The 16766-nt window shown below is 46.1% G+C and overlaps 1 protein-coding gene across 11 annotated transcripts in view; it reads right to left on the bottom strand.

Moving 5' to 3' along the window:
- Positions 1–315: 315 nt before the first annotated feature.
- The window catches only part of ILDR2 (immunoglobulin like domain containing receptor 2), a 48647-nt gene continuing 32196 nt past the window's right edge, over positions 316–16766 (bottom strand). For 5 of the 11 annotated variants that reach the window (XM_073304658.2, XM_073304700.2, XM_073304676.2 and 2 more), the window contains 5 exons: positions 14921–15067; positions 13999–14175; positions 6075–6191; positions 3633–3840; positions 316–2872 (listed from right to left, as the gene is read on the bottom strand). In XM_073304658.2, the coding sequence (XP_073160759.1) occupies positions 2164–2872; positions 3633–3840; positions 6075–6191; positions 13999–14175; positions 14921–15067 (1358 nt within the window). In that variant the 3' untranslated portion in view covers positions 316–2163. The remainder of the gene's footprint in view (positions 2873–3632; positions 3841–6074; positions 6192–13998; positions 14176–14920; positions 15068–16766) is intronic. The other 6 variants (XM_073304691.2, XM_073304667.2, XM_073304683.2 and 3 more) reach the window with 4 other exon arrangements.

A 16766-nucleotide genomic window follows, 5' to 3' on the forward strand; every position in this document is an offset into this window, starting at 1 on the left:
AGTGTGTGTTTTGGCCAAGATATTATTTTTTTCCGTTTCTGTTGTTTCTCTTTTGGCTGTCTTGGATTGGTAACCAGAAAGGAATAATGCTGATCCTTGCAGAAGGAAGAGCCATGGCTTCTCTCTCACACCGTGATTTTCTCCTTCTTGTTTCTTTAAAAAAAAAGCCCACTGTCCAGAGCAGTGTGATGACACCACAAGCAGAACAGTGACAAGGTCGAGCTGTGTTTGTCATATGATCGAACAGATTACCCTTCTGAAGCTTTATATTGTCATATCTCAGCCTCAAGGAAATGCACACATATCAAGACAAACAACAGCGAGAAGAACCATGTTATGTTCTCATTACAATAAAATCTACTTAGATCCACTTTTAAAACAGTACATAAAATCTCACTTGCAGTTCCCATCACTGAATGAACAGGACTAAAAATATCAAACCAACCAACCCACGCTTGTTTCTCTCCCTGCTCAGCCCTTAGCATAGTGCCACGCTCAGCGGTATTTTGTTAGAGATTTTCTTTCAGAACTTTCAGGGGACAGGGACCTTGCCATCTTGAGGAAACTTGCAGTTCTTAGAATGAGGCCTCCTCCCAGCATGGAAGAGATGGGACATGGAGACATCTCGGTGTGATGTGTGTGAGAGGCAGTCCCCACCTCCTAAGGCTCTGAGTGCAAGAGGCATGAAGACAACTTCCTTCCAAGTCTAGGACATGGGAAACAGTGAGAGCAAGCAGTATGGAGAAAGGCCTCTCCTAATGTGGGATGAGGCATTCTGGGGTGAGAGGCTAGAAGCCAGCCCCTCTTTGAGTTTGAGACCCTTGGGACATGGAATATGGCGACAGCTGCCTTGAATGTGGAACAGAGTTCCAAAGAGAGCCCTATCATTGATTTTCCTGGAGGACTCTCCCACAGCAAGTGGGATGAGAGCTATTGGTTGGAGTCTGCCTCTACAGATGGCCTCCACTCCCATGGTGAAACAGACAGTTGAAAGAGAATATCCATAGCTGGTGGCTGCAAAGGTTCACTGGGACCTGTTTGCTTAGGGCTCTGTATGTCAGCCTCACGGCCACCTCATGGTACCCCGCCCATCAACACGACTCTTCCGTGACAACATCAAACCACAAGGGACATCCTGGTTGGGAAATCATTCTGAGGAAGAGAGAAGAAGAAATGTAAACATAAAATCACATGTGAAATCAGGAGAAACAGACAGCGTGGGCGGGTAGGCCTGCACAAGAGAATGAATGGCATTAGCTTCACCAGAGTGTGCTGAATGCACCTGCTGCCAAGGGGGCAGCCTGCATCTCCCCATTAAGCTGCAGGGCCCCCCATTCTCTCACACACATTAACTAAGCTCAGAGGGAGGGTATTGATCACACTACCCAAGTTGAGGGATGTATCCCACTAAGTGGACATGAGGGGACATTCAACACCCTGACCTACCAAGGCCTTTGAACAGATTCAGGGACCCCACAAACCAGACTGAAGCAGGAATTTGCTCCTCCCCACTAACCAGTCTGAGGAGGGGCGCATTGGGCACATGCATGCACTCACAGATGCAGAGCAGTTCATCTCCACATAGACACACCTTTCCAAAACCATTCCTCTTAGGGCTGTTACACAAGCATTCACCGCTAAATGCATCCCAGCCCACAAAATGCATACCCCACCCCACATCTAGCATGGTTGCCATGGATATGGCCCGCAATTCCTCTATGCTCTAGATGTCTCATCCCTACCATGTTCCCCCGACCCTGATAACCTCCCCTCCCCATCGCTCCATCCTGATCCTCCTATGCCCCTAACCTTCCCTCCTCATCTACTCCATCTGATCCGCCTAGGCCCAAATATAACCTCCCCTCCACAGTCACTCCACTCTGACTGCTGTATTCCAGATAACCTCCCCTCCCTGCCTCACCCACTCCAGGATGATTGGCTCAATGCAAAGATCACAACCCCTGTCTCTCCCCATCACAAACACCTAAAATTCACCATAGCTGCCTCACCCTCAGGATCTCCTAAATCTACATGTACCACTTCTGGCAAGGCCCCTCACACTCCACCCCTTGCCTGGGGATCCTCCACCAAGACCCTAAACTCCATCTCTTGTCTGGTGATCCCCCAGACCCTAGATAGCATCCCCTGCCTGGTGTTCCCCGCTCATCCCATTTGGATCAGGAGTGCCAGACACGGCCTCACTGTTTTCTTGGGCTCCTTTTTCCTTTTCTTCTCCGAGGCGTTGAGGTAAGCCTGCTCCCTGGTCCTGTACGAAGGGCCGCGGCTCAGCTCCCTCTCGCTGTATGGAGGCAGGGTGTCTTCTCCTTCCTCTGGCTTTGGCGGCTGCTGCTGCTGCTGCCCTGCTTTGTAGGTGGACGGCGGTGACCAGGCATAATACGTTCCCCCTCGCTGGCTGGGCTGCGAGCTCAGCTTCGAGGGCGTCTCACTGCGTTCACCACTCTCCTCATAGCTCCGGGATTTCCTCTCTAGGACGCTGCTGAGGTAGGAGTGGTCATACTTCTGACTCCCTCCAGGCGTCCGGCTCACCAGCCTGGGCAGGTGCTTCTCATCGTGGGCCCGTCTCCTGGGCGGGCTGTATGACCAGCCCCTATCCGAGTCTGTCAGTGGCTCGCGGTTCCCCCTGCGCTTGCCATAGTACTCCTCCGAGGAGCTGTCCTGGTGCTGCACCACCCCGCCACGTCCCCCTCGCGACTCCGACCTCTCGAAATGCCGGGGCTCCTGGCCGCCATCTGTCCGGCGGGTGCGCTGGCTGTAGGACTCTGCGAAGGCCGCCAGCTCGTCCATGGAGACGGCCGGCACACCCACAGAGAAGTTCTTCCTCGACAGCATTTCTGATTTCGATCTCTGCTGGCTGCAGGACAGAGGAGGGCAGAATTGTGAGATACAGTGTGTGCCTCCCATTGAAGCTGGGAGGAGGAAGCAAGGGCTACTCCCAAGCACTGAAAACTGTTGGCACACATATGCCCTGATGGGGAAACCAAGAAGCAGCCTGCCATATTGCTGTCACCAGCAAGCTTTGAGTGAACAATGTGCATTGTACCAACAGACCCTCTGGGGAGGGGAATCCCTGCTATTGCCTTTAAGGGACTGAGCTCCACTTCCTACAGGCTGCTCTACCAGAGACTCTAGGGTGAGAGTCCCAGGGGATGAAGGTGTGTATTAGTGTGCTCTAAGGAGTGGAGTGCCATTCCCTTGGGCCAGCACTGCAGACCGCATTGCACAGAGAGACTGGAGTGTGGTTCCTGCTAGAGTGCACTGTATCTCTTAATGCATCAGAGAGACTGGGGTGCAATTTCCAGGAGTCCCACTGCACACAGGGGAGGGGTTTGGGTTTCTTGGCCTTATAAATGACTATCAAATATTTCACACTATCAGACATGGAATGGGAGAGGGGTCTGGCTTTGCCTGAGTGGATGGGCTAGGGAGAGCTGTGAGAATCAGATCAATTCTATTTTTGTCCAAGGCAGGCCCCGTTTCCATCTTCCCCCATTCTGTATCCCCTCTGCTCTGTCAGCTGGGAACAGATCATCAGGGAAGTGAGGACGGCTGTGACCTTTCTTCCTTCACTATTCCCTGGCCAGGTACAGCTGTGTCCTGAGCACTGCACTCACCTATGCCTAAAGCTGTCCCTTTCCTCCTTGTAATCAGAAATCGCCTGTGTCCTTGATGCACCACCTCCGCTAATCACCCCTGCCCAGTACTCCGCATCGCCATCCAGGTCCCCCACAGGAGGCAGGGGTTTCCTTCGCACCTGCCGGTAAGGCTGACGGAAGTTTGAGTCCTCGTGCAGGGAGCTGAGTTCAGAGATGGTGTTGTTATCTGCCAGGACACGAGAGAGAAACAGACACTGCAGAGGAGATGTGTGTGTGAGAAGGGACAGTGAGACCATGGTGGGACTAGTTCTGATACATTCAGACAGAAGCCAAGCCCCCCTCCATTAAAAATAATCAGAAACAGAATCCAAACCCATTCTCAGAATGCTGGCCTGGGTTCCTCCCACCCCGGGACTCCCTGTGAATTTTAGATCTCAATTCACAACACATTTGGAGAATGCTTCTGGTCCAATTTCAGCCTTATCTGGGTGTTCTGTTTTGTATACATAGGCACATATGCACCTCCCCTGGTGTCAAAGTGGCTGGCCGTGAGTTTGGCCTGACTAGCCAAGCTAAAACAAGATCAACCCCCACAAAAAACGATCTGCACGCTCCCTGCCATCTCTCATCTGTTGAATCGCTGTCAGTCACTACCTTGTCAAGCACAATGACATCTGGATTCCAGACGTTCCAATCTGGAGAGAGTCTTTTTATAGTAGGTCTGGTGGGTGTAAATGGCAATGCGCTCCATGATGACTGTTTTAGAACTACATGTAATTTGTTAGTTTCTCCTAATCAGTACAGAGCTATGATTAATGCCATTCCCTAAACCTTTATCGTCATTGATTGAGGGAGCTCATGCATCTGTGACTGCCAGGATCTAAAGGCATCTCTATACAGACACCTACTCGGTGGACCTATTGGATGCACAGGCTAATGATAACGGGCACAAGTTTTTTTGGAAAATGATCTGTATCCACCACATATGAATGTCAAGACCCCTCACTGGGTTGGATGAGTCAGTCACTAGGCTACCTCAGGCATTTGATCTCTCTTGTCTTCTTTACCAGCAACGTTTTTAGGTCTGTTTGTTTGTTTATTTTTAAGTGTGCTGGCAGAAGGCATCAGCAGCCAAGCCTGTGAACCCTGGCTTGGTGGGTAGAGCCCAGCAAAACAATGAAAGACCCGGCCCTTCAGATGAGGGAGGGGCCAGATAATCCACAGATTATGAGGTACAAGGAATGAAAAAACAGGGATGGGTGTGCAGGTTTTAGGGTCAAAATGAGGAATCCTCATGGGGCCATGGAGAAGAGAAACCTGCATAGCCCTCACCACTTCAAGAAGGAGTCCTAGAAGTCAGTGGAGGCCACTCAGAGGAACTCTGCCTTGATGTTTGCCAGCCCCACAGACTGATATCCTCTGTACATGGAACAGGTACAGTACACAGAGCAGCACTGCAAGCTTCTTCCCCCATTCACACACACTGCTCCACCCATGTGCCTCAACCCCCTGACCTGGACAGATCATCACTAGACACCTGATTCTGCCATCCTTAATCATAGGCTAAGGATCAAGTTTAAAAAGATGAAGTTTTAAAGTTTGGAAATGTAGAGTTAAAGGTCCACAAATAATCTTAATTCATCAGCCTCTGTCCTCTACCTATCCACAACTAGCCTCTTCACCCCCAGTCAGTATACTGCCATGCCATGATACCTCTCCCACACTGCCTGTGTGAACTCTGTCCCGCACCCACTAGACGTAACCACCTCTGTAAATACTACAATGGGCCTCTGACCCATCCCCTATTTCCCAGTGTCACAAACCTTCCTCCACTGTAACTGCTCACACACTGACAGCTAGAATCCCTGACATCTCTTCTCCTGGTAAATGAAAGAAACAACCGTATTGCTTCAGATCTACCATTTCACTGAGGTGGCCAGTACAAACTACCTCTCCGTCCCCCAAAGCATATTGAGGCTGTTATACTAATAACATAACATATACCTTAAGAGACTTATTGCAGACCCACATTTCCTCCTAAAAGTATACACACACCACACTGTCTCATACACCCACAGTTACACCATAGTTATATGACAGAGAAGGCAGGAATGTGGGCCTAGATTTTCAAACATGGGTGTCAAAACTTAGGGTCCTAATTCCTTATTTACATTCCTACATAAACAGAGCTGATTTTTAAAAGTGTTGAACATCCAACAGCTCCTACTGACGTTGAAAATCATGCCACATATTTTGGTGCCTATTTATGTTCTAAGCCTAACTCTAGGCATCATACATTCTTGAAGAGCTAGGCCATAGGGTCTCAGTTCAATTTGTTTGTGGAACCATCACTATGAATTTCCAGACTATTAATCATAGAATCATAGGACTGGAAGGGACCTCAAGAGGTCATCTAGTTCAGGCCTCTCTGGGAAGGGTCAAACAATGTCTGTTTCTCACATCGCTCTCGCATCCTCCTGGCTGGGTCAAACTGTGCCAGTTCTTTCTCGACGTAGTACAACACCTTCATGGAGTCCCTCTCCTTGTCGGCTTGGATCCTGTACCCCTTGCGCACTGCTGGGAGAAGAAAACATTCAGAGGATGGCACTTTCAAACCAAGAAGTGGCTTTTGGTCTACACAACTTCTGTAGCTGGTTGAGCCCACATCCTCAGGCAGGTGGCCTACAACTCCCACAGCCTGTGGATTGGTCATTTTGTCGTTGCTTCAGGTGAAATTCAAGAGCAATATGATATGAGGTTGAACAGCTACGTTGTTTATAAAGTTTGCAGCAATAGCAAAATGGGTTTGAAAGAGACCACTACATACAACAAAAATACACTGATGTAGTGTCATTGTGACAGGGTGAATCTACCCCACCCAGAGACTGGCAAAGAGTAAAGTAACACCCTTGTCAACTTCAGGAGAACACCCCCCATTTCAAACCCTCAGGAAAGGATTTGTCAGGGCAGCAATGAGGTGAGAGGGGGCATGGCAGAGTGGAGTCCTGGTATGCCTGGCCCTCTACTAGCACAGGGGCCAGTGGCATACACTCCTGAGCAGCACTATCTTGCACTGAAGCCAGGTGGCTGAGAATCAGGGAGCTGCAACTGGCCTGCTGCACTCTCCCGCTCCCCTACTCTACCTGAGCTCTGCTCGGAGGTGGTGAAGAGTATATTCCATGGGGTACTGGAAATTCCAGGGAATACAGAGGGAAGCCCATGAAGTGTCTTCAGATTTAAGACCTTTAAGTGCCTTAAAAGTAAACAATAAGATTCTGATGTTTACACTGAATGTACTGGTGAACCAATGGCAGAATCTTAAAAGAGATCCCATCTGTTCTGTTGGGTACCTACAAAACTGCAAGCTGCTGCATTCTGTACATACCGTATTTTATACAAAATGTAGGGCTCAGTCATAACTCACCTGCAAGGGGAGTGCTATGCCCCTTCGTGGCATATGGCATACTTCCCCACCTCTGTGCCTGGACAGCTCCAATCTTTTGCTTCCTCCCTGCTTTTTATATGTGCCTGGAGCCACAGGGACCGTAATTATGAGAGGCTCTTGCATAGGGTACATTGTGTGGAAGGCTCTTTGTGCATTTCCTCTCCCTACCCTATATGCCCACAAAAGGGCCTATGCCAATGTAGCCCATACTTTGCAAACAGAGAATTACAGTACGCAGGTCTTTGAAGAAACTAAAGCATTTACAAGAGATGGTTAAGCAAAGGTCCCAGTCTTGTGCTATTCTAGAACTGGTCTGGCTGCAAAATGTGAATAACAATCTGACACCCAAACTCACCCCACAAGGAGAAAGGGGCTCAGGGAAACAAGAAAAGAAATCCGGCTGGGAACTCTTAAATCATCTAGAACTTGAAACCAACCAATCCATTTTGTTTGGATTTAATATGCTTGCTCATATTCATGCATGCACCAGACATTGCTTGCATACTTATCTGATACTGTGGTTTTCAATAACGTCGGTTGGTGTTTTGTTCTGGAAGAGTCTCAAAGATTTATTCCTGACACGGTAGTGACTAACATGTAGATTCCACATTACGTTGCATGATGTGCACTGCTTGGACTATAATGGCTTGTCTACACAGGACATTACTACGCAGCAAGCCAGGTTGTGAATCTACAGCGCACAAGCTTGCCATGCAGTAGCCTGCCAGATGGATACATGGCTACAGCACGTGAAAGTCCTGCAGTGCAGCTTAGCATACTGCTGCTTGAAAATTTTCACTGCACTGTAGCCGTGTCCACATGGCGAGTTACTATGTGGCAGGCTGGTGCACTGCAGATTTATACCCTGGCTTGCTGCATAGTAACTTGCCATGTAGACAAGTCCTGAGTCACCTTCTGTCCTAAAGTGCTGTGCAGTGCTGCTGTGCTCCACTCCAAAAATGGCTGCATTTCAGCTGTAGCTAAATCAATTCCTGTAATTAGTTTGTGAAGTACTTTGGTGTGAAAGTGCTTTATTGTATGTTACTGTACATTTGTAAGGTCAATAACCCTATTAAACTATGACCTTGTGTATGTGTACTTAGTAAAGACAATTAGATGCGTAAGACATAGTGTGGTGCTATTAGAATAGTGTCTGCAGTTTGTGTACCTTAAAAAAACACCCTTCAGTAGCTCAGCTGATGGAAGTCTAGAATTTTGTTCTGCCATTATGCGTTGTTATTGTTACAAATATGTGCATATAAGCCCTACAAATGTGCAGAACACACAGAGGTACTATTCCTACCCTACAAAGCTTACTACATTATATCTCTATAAGTGAATTTTGTGCCAGTGAAAGGTGCTGGATTGACAAATCTAGAAACTAAATTCTTCCACTGCACTGACAGAGCAAGCACAGCAGTGCGTACTTCCCCGCTCTGCCTTGCCAGTGTGCCTGAACTAGCCTGGACACTACCAACAAAAGTGCCAATTTATGGATATTTTTTCTGACATATCTACTCAGTAGTGCTGGAACTAGGGGTGCTGGGGATGCTGCTGCACCCCTGGCTTGCAGCAGTAATAACAAATACCAAATACATAGTTTCCATCATCAGCAACCCTACTATAAAAATAGTTCCAGCACCCCGGTATCTACTAGGAATTGGATTAACCCCCTGTGATGCTGGCAGGCCAGATGCCACCTCTTGCCCAGGCTACAGGCATTAGCTCAGAACTGACAACCTCGTAGCTGGAGACTGGACCAGGTCACCCGTATGTTAGTTTTGCTCAAAATAGGTATTAGTCTTATAGGAAGATATTTAGTGTTTAGACTCTATGAAATGCTTATATGTTGCTGTGTGCATTAATCTCATTGATAATAGCTGTATCCCATAGGTGATATTTACATGTTTGCTCTGTAACTAAAGAAGTGTTTACTCTGAAACTGCAATCCCCCAGAGTCAGGAGAGAAACATTACCAAGTGTGAAATACTAGTTTGCCAGAGGGGGTGTTATCTCCTGCTCAACAGAAGGCCCGCAGACAACAGATAAATCATTGTGGGACATCAGAGGACAAAAGATTTTGTTGATTACCCTCCACCCCACCCATGAAGAGGAGACATGCACGTGGATCATCTTGAACTCTGCGGGAAAGGAATAAAAATCCCTGACAGGAAGAAACTGCATCTGTTGGCTGTTTGAACTCTGAAGGGCCAGAGATTCTAAACTGCAGCCAGAGATCCCCAGGGGTTGCCCCTTGGGTCTGCCCTGAAAGATACTTCAGGAAGGCCCAGATCACTACAACTCTTGTCACTCTTAGGATTTAGGTGGTAACTCACTAGTGTGTATATGTTTGCTTGCTTTAACCTGTAAAAAACTGTCTTATTCCTTTGTTCTAGTTAATAAACCTTTTGATAGTTTATTAGAGGATTGACTACAGGCATTGTCTTTGGTGTAGGATCTAGAGTACCAATTAATCTGATGTAAGTGACTGGTCTCATGGGACTGGAAGCAACCTGAATGTGGTGTGACTTTTGGTATAAGTGACCACTTATCACTAAGTCCAGTTTGTCTGGGTGGCAAGATAGACTGGAGAGTCTAAGGGGATTGATTGTGACTCCATGGTAAGACTGGTTTCAGAGTAACAGCCGTGTTAGTCTGTATTCGCAAAAAGAAAAGGAGTACTTGTGGCACCTTTGAGACTAACTAATTTATTTGAGCATAAGCTTTCGTTGCATCCGATGAAGTGAGCTGTAGCTCACGAAAGCTTATGCTCAAATAAATTGGTTAGTCTCTAAGGTGCCACAAGTACTCCTTTTCTTCATGGTAAGACTGTTAGAGTGATCCAGTTCACATTTGTTACGAGTTTGGTGCACTTATAGAATTTGCCACCAGTTTGGGTTGTCTGCCCTCATGGAACCACTCACAGTTGTGAGCTGCTCCAGACAGCATGACACCCCCCACCTTGTCTTACACTGAATAACCATCAAGTGGGAATGACTTTGAGTCCATAGCAACCTTTTTGAAATTTGAACTGGTGATTTATAGGCTCCATCTCACATTCCAGTCCCTTGAGCCATTATTCATTTTGAGGTTGTGCCAAATATCTATGTGGGTTACATCTATAGCTCCTGGAACTGATAGAAAATTAGTTAGGCTTAATACTTCATACTTGGCTTGCTACTGCTGCTGTATATCAGAAGGAAAACTAATTTCCTGGCTAATTCTGGAAACATCTAGAAACTAATATTGGCATTATGGCTGTTAAGACGATCGTGGGAAGTGCATGGAAAATATTTTCTATTACAGGTGAAGCCTAGTGTCTGTGGTTTGACTTATCAGATCTTATTACAACAATGCAAAATGCTCCCCTTACTGAACCTTTTTATTATGCCTCTGTATGGTCCCAAAATAATAGTAGTTCACACTCGCACTCTTCATCTGAAGATTGCCATGGCCTTTTTAACAGTGGAGTAAATATTTTTATTCCTGTTTTACAGATAGGGAAACTAAGGCACAGAGAAGTTAAGTAACTTGTCCAAGATCACATGCCAAATCAGTGGAAACAGAGCCCTTCCTAATCGTCAGACTGTACTCCATCCTCATGAACTGCTGATGTGTTCTTAGGTGTTAACTGTGTCCCATGGGGCATTGCTTTTTGAGCCTTCTAGAAGACCATGTCCACAGTGGCAGCAGAACCATGCTGGCTACAAGTTTAGACTGTGTTCATAAAGATCTTGCAGTGTTTCCCTCACCAGAATGGAGAAGGATTGCTTTTTCTGAGCACTGTGCTTGCAAATGAAATGACTGCCCATCTTCCCTCCCCCATCCCAAACACCTCACACACCATGAGGTCTGTAATATACCTCTTGGACAAAAAAATCCTTGACTTCATTGATCAGGAAAACCATGCTAGAGCCTCACTAGTAACAAGTGAGTTTAAAATGGACACATTGCCTTAAAAATTACAAATACCAACAGAACAGCTGAAAGTCTATTTATTGTTTACTTGCCTGTCAAGCCTTGAGTTTAGGGATCTGTTCTCCCTACTCAGAATAACAAACTGGGGATCCTGACTTTGGTTCTATTCCTGGCTCTGTCACTGGCTCACTGTGTGATACTGGGTAAGTCACTTAGTCTCTCTAGGTCTCAGCTTTCTCATCTATAAAACAGGGATAAACATATTAACTCACCTTGCAGGGATCTCATGATTAATGTTTTCTAAACATCTAAGCTGTTTGCGACAGGGACCGTCTTTTTGTCCTCAGTTTGTACAGCACCTAGCACACTGGAGTCCTGGACTACGACTGGGGCTATGGTAATATAAATAATAAAGCTTTTTAAGATCCTCAGCTGTCTTTTTATTATTTTAAAAGTGAAAAGTCTATATAAACTGGAGTCTTGGCAAGTAAAGAGCCTTTCCATTCAGCTTTAAATTGTATCTGAGTCATAAATTTTAATTTACATTTGTATTGTGCTAATGAGCTGGGATCTCAAAAGCATATCCCTATTTCTTTTGAAGCACCTGGAACAAGGCCTGAAACCAGGTGCTCTGGCACAGTGACCGGCAGTGAAATTTCTGAAAGCAGCACGCTATGCTCCCGAACTATTCAACAATCCCCTGATGTGCCCAAGCCCACAGCCTATGTCCAGTGCTTCGTTCTATGTGCGGTGACATTTTACCAAAAAATAATATTAAGCACTGGGCTGGAGTCCAACATGTTCTGAAGATGATTTTTTCATTGGATAGGTTTCTGCTTTGGGTCAATGGCTGATTTATTTCCTATTTCTAAACACTCTGTTCCAGATCTTTCCTTTGATGATGAAAGTTTGTTCCACCAGCTCATTAGTTCACCCATTCTGATTTCAGTGGAAGAGCAAAGAAATATACAGATTGTTGAAGCTGAACGTAAGAATGGGTCTGACCTATGGTCCATATCGTCCATTCCCAGCTTCTGTCAGTCAGAGATTTAGGGACACCCAGAGCATGGGGTTGTGTCCCTGACCATCTTGACTAATAGCCATCGATGGACCTATCCTCCATGAACCTATATCATTCTTTTTTGAACCCAGTTATACCTTTGACCTTCACAACATCCCCTGGCAACAAGTTCCACACAGTGACTGTGCATTGCGTGAAGAAGCACTTCCTTATGTTTGTTTTAAACCTACTGCCTATTAATTTCATTGGGTGACTCCTAGTTCTTGTATTATGTGAAGGGGTCAATAGCACTTTCGTATTCACTTTCTCCACACCAGTCATGATTTTATACACTTCTTTCATATCCCCCCCTTGGTTGTCTCTTTTTTAAGCTGAACAGTCAGTCTTTTAAAACTCTCTTCGTATAGCAGCTGTTCCATACTCCTAAAAATTTGTGTTGCCCTTCTTTGCATCTTTTCCAGTTCTAATATATCTTTTTCAAAATGGGGTCGCCCGACCTGCATGCTGTATTCAGTGTGGCTGTATGATAGATTTATATAGTGGCATTATGATATTTTCTGTCTTATTATCTATCACTTTCCTAATAGTTCCTAACATCCTGTTAGCTTTTTCGCTGCCGCTGCACATTGAGCAGATGTTTTCAGAGAACTGATGACTCTAAGATCTTTCTTGAGTGGTAACAGTTAACTTGCATAGTTGGGATTATATATTCCAATGTGCATTACCTTGCATTTATCAACATTGAATTTCATCTGCCATTTTCTTGCCGAGTCACCCAATTTTGTGAGATTCCCTTTGTAACTCTTTGAGTCAACTTTGGTCTTAACTACCTTGAGTAATTTTGTATCATCTGTAACCTATGCACCCTGTTCACCCCTTTTTCCAGACCATTTATGAATATGTTTAATAGCATTGGTCCCAGTACAGATCATTGCAGGACCTTGCTATCTACCTTTCTCCACTGTGAAAATTGACCATTTATTCCTATCGTTTGCTTCCTATCTTTCAACCAGTTAATGATCCATGAGAGCATTTATCTTATCCCTGACTGATTACTTTGCTTAAGAACTTTTGGTGAGGGACCATGTCACAGGCTTGGCTTCCTTGAGTGCTCCTTTAGCACCTTGATCATCCAGTGGCCCCACGATTGTTTGGTAGGCTTCCTGCTTCTGATGAATTTTTTAGTAGTTCAAAAAAAAATAAAAAAAAATATAAGCGAATATGCTGATAAGGGAGGTGGAAGATTATTTCAAAAGCCTGAGTTCCTGCTTAAGCTGTCTAATTGCCTTCTCATATCAGTGTGGTGCTGTGATAAAATTCAACTTTTGATAATTAATGATTACATTCCTCCTCCCCAAATTCCCCATGCAGTTTCATATGGCAATAGTGCTCTTCCGCACTTCTCACCCTAAATTGTTGTGTAATGTGGCTGTGTCCTGATAAGTAAATGTTGTGTTCCTCCCCAAGGGTGTCTGTTTCTCAGTGGTGGCTGAAGTAGGTGGGGTAGACACACCGCACAGATATTGTAAACTTGCTACCAGTCCAGTCCCAGATCTCATTTCCAAGTTAAGTTCCACATCTTTAAAGCCCACAATGGTCTATGGTTTGGCTATGTCAGAATGCCTGTCACTGTGCTCTCCACCGTGTCAGTCTAGGAAGCTGTGGCTGACAGAGCTCAGGTTGTGATGTGCTGGGGCAAGGGACAGGCTCTGTGTGTGTCTGTGTCCATCCAGGGGGAGGGTCCCTATCCCTAGCCACAGAACTCCCTACCACAGAAGATCATCATTACCCCCATTTTACAGATGGGGAAGCTGAGGTACAAAATGACTTGCTTAAAATAATTAAAATTCATTATTAAAATTCAGGCTCTCAGTCCTGTGCTTAGATCACACCATTCTCTCCATGGAGCTAACCCTCCTTCTCCAGCCCCACTTCCTTTGAGGACTCTGCTGACTCAGAATGCTCTGACAAGCTGACAGGAGAGACAGGGTGCAGATTACCATTTTGGCTTCCTCCACTGGAGTCACTTGGCGCTAGGGGCGGGGGATGCGACTTCTCCATCAGTACAGCAGGAGATGGCCCGCCAGCTCCCGGAACAGTGGGGATGTAGTAAGGACCTGGGATGGAGGTGACAGCAGATGGGTATCCAGCTTTTGCCGCCTTGCCCGCTTCATACACTGAAAAGAGAGCAATAATTAGCAACGAAGTGCCAGCCCTTCCCCTCCAAGGTGCTCCACAACAGTACTCCTGCTGCTGCTCCTTCTTTGGATTTTGGTGACTGCCCAGCAGGAGAGGGTCTGGTGTGTTATGAATGGAACTCAAGAACCAGTGGATTTCTCTGAGCTTAAAAGGAGTTCCAGAAATGGTAAGGGACAGCTTATTCTATGCTGAAGGACCTTAAAGCATGGTTAGTCAAGGGCATTCAGCACATAAATCTAGGCTCCACTTAATTTCTTGTTTGGGTTTGTAGCAATTCATCCTGAAGACCAGAATGGGACTCTCAAGAGGCAAGCTTACTCCAGAGGCTCATGAACCTCAGCAAACCTGGCCTGAGATTTGGATTTGCAATAGAACCTGGCCTTGTTTCAGGTGTTTTGCACGACTCTAGTAGGCAGCTGCTTTGCAGCGTGGGAAGGACCATACCAGAATGTTCTCTGCTCTGCAGCCACAGCACAAACATAGCTGACAGGACTGCAGCTTCAGGATGGGAATGTGACACTAGAGGAGCAGGCCCAGTTGCCAGCACCTCGTTGGCAGGAGACTTCGACCATTAAACTATAGGTTGGGTGCTTCATTCTTAGTAACAGGCAATCTTTAGTCAAGTGGAGCACTCAGGATGGGGAAGGGTATGAGCAGATTTCCCTCACACATAGCAAAAGGGATATGGGAGGAGGCTTCGCACTTTGGTCCCTGATCACTCACATGCCCGTGGGCAGCAGCAGGAATCTGGACAGCAGGGGCAGCGGACGTAGCAGCAGCAGCTATGTGGGCAGCATTGGCACCAGCAGATCCCAACCAGGAGGAAAAACAGGAAAGCCCCCAGGATCACCAGGCCCACAAACACCCACTCTGGAAACCAAATGAGAACAAATGGTCAAAGGACACAACAAACTGTAAAAGGCAAGGGCAAGGACTCCAGCTGGAGGGGTAGGGACAGAACAGGCATGTGGGCTAATAGAAGGAGCAGGATCTCTCCTGGTGAGAAGTAAGGAGACAATAGGTCCCTTCTACTGTCTACACTGCAATCAGAGGTATGATTACAACACGTGTAGATACACTGGAGCTGGCTGTCATCTAGCTAGCTCAAAGACCAGCAGCAGTGAAGGTGTGGCAGCAGGGCTGTACAAGCCCAACCGGGACCATGGGTACATACTCGAGTGTCTAGCCCGTGCTGCCACAGCTTCACTGCTGCTGTTATTCAAGCTAGCTAGATCAAAGCTAGCTTGGGTACATCTACATCTCGGTCACATCTCGGAGACAGAGGGTGAGAGGCATAGAGACAGGCTCCATCTCACTGTGCTGGACAGAGGAGGTGCTGTGGGGTGAACAGTATGGAGGCACTAGCCCTACTCTGTTCTTGTGGGACAGAATCCCCTTTGACGGGTTAGAGGCAGAGCAAGACAAACATCATAAAACATGTTACACAAACATTTGTTTTCTCCAGCTGCGTTTGTGCCCTGTTTGTGCATGCTCTACGCCAGCATTCTAGTTTTAATTACACAAATGGTGGCAGAAAACACACTATAAATAGCCTGGTAAATGAGCCAAACAAGGCTGTGCCTGCCCCTTCACTACTAGGCCCACGCACACTATTATTCTTGTGAATGTACTTGGAGAATATTACATTCAGCGCTGCATCCAGCCAGGAAATCTGACAGCAGCCACATTTTTCTACCACTGATGCCTCAAGAGAGCTCCATGTGGCCCAGAAAGGAAAAGACTAAAAATGTGCTAACATTCCCTAATCTCCCTGATCCATTCCTCTCTAAGAAACTTAAAGGCCCAGTGGGTTTTTTCCAAGTCCTCATCTCTTCTAAAGGAATGACATTCATTCAGTCAAGGAAAAGAAACAATATCACATGACACAGACAACCAATCACAGCTCAGCAATACAACTCAAATTTAAAATCTGTAGCAGCAGTTTCCCTCGGTGTTTCACAATCCATCAATAAAGGGAAAAAAGCCTGTCGGGGAAAAAACTCACCAAATCAATGTGAGAAGACTGGGATTTGTTGGCAGACATTCCAAAAGAGGCTAGAGTCATGAAGTACATTATAGGTTGCAACTCAGCTCTAGCAAGTGGATGTTTGGAGTCAGTGCTCCTGTCACAGGGGCCTTGGAGTTATAGGGAGATCTTTGGTGTGTACCAAGTTAGGGACGTGCTTAAGTAATGAGTACAAGGAAACAGCAAAAGATGCTGCTGGATCCATTACAGACACAAATCAAGGTGTTTATCCAGTTAAAAGTGTGATTCCATACTCCTTTTCCTGATACAGCCATTGTTATTTCCTCACACAGCAGTGCTGAATATGATCGAATTCATACAAACACTAAGGTTACTGTGGTTACCATTTCTGAGTTGCTTATTGTCACTTAAACCTGTGCAAAGCAGGTATAAAAAGCTACCTGATGAATATACTAGCATTTTACATCTACTTTGCACAGGTGTAAATGGTGACAAAAGGTGCAAGAAATTGGAGAATCAAACCTTGTTGAGTATATTTGTTGAAAAGACTCCTCCTACTACACTGAATCCTCTGCTGGTTCT

The sequence above is a fragment of the Lepidochelys kempii genome, chromosome 1 (assembly GCF_965140285.1).
Source record: "Lepidochelys kempii isolate rLepKem1 chromosome 1, rLepKem1.hap1, whole genome shotgun sequence".
In the NCBI taxonomy this organism is placed as follows: Eukaryota; Metazoa; Chordata; order Testudines; family Cheloniidae; genus Lepidochelys; species Lepidochelys kempii.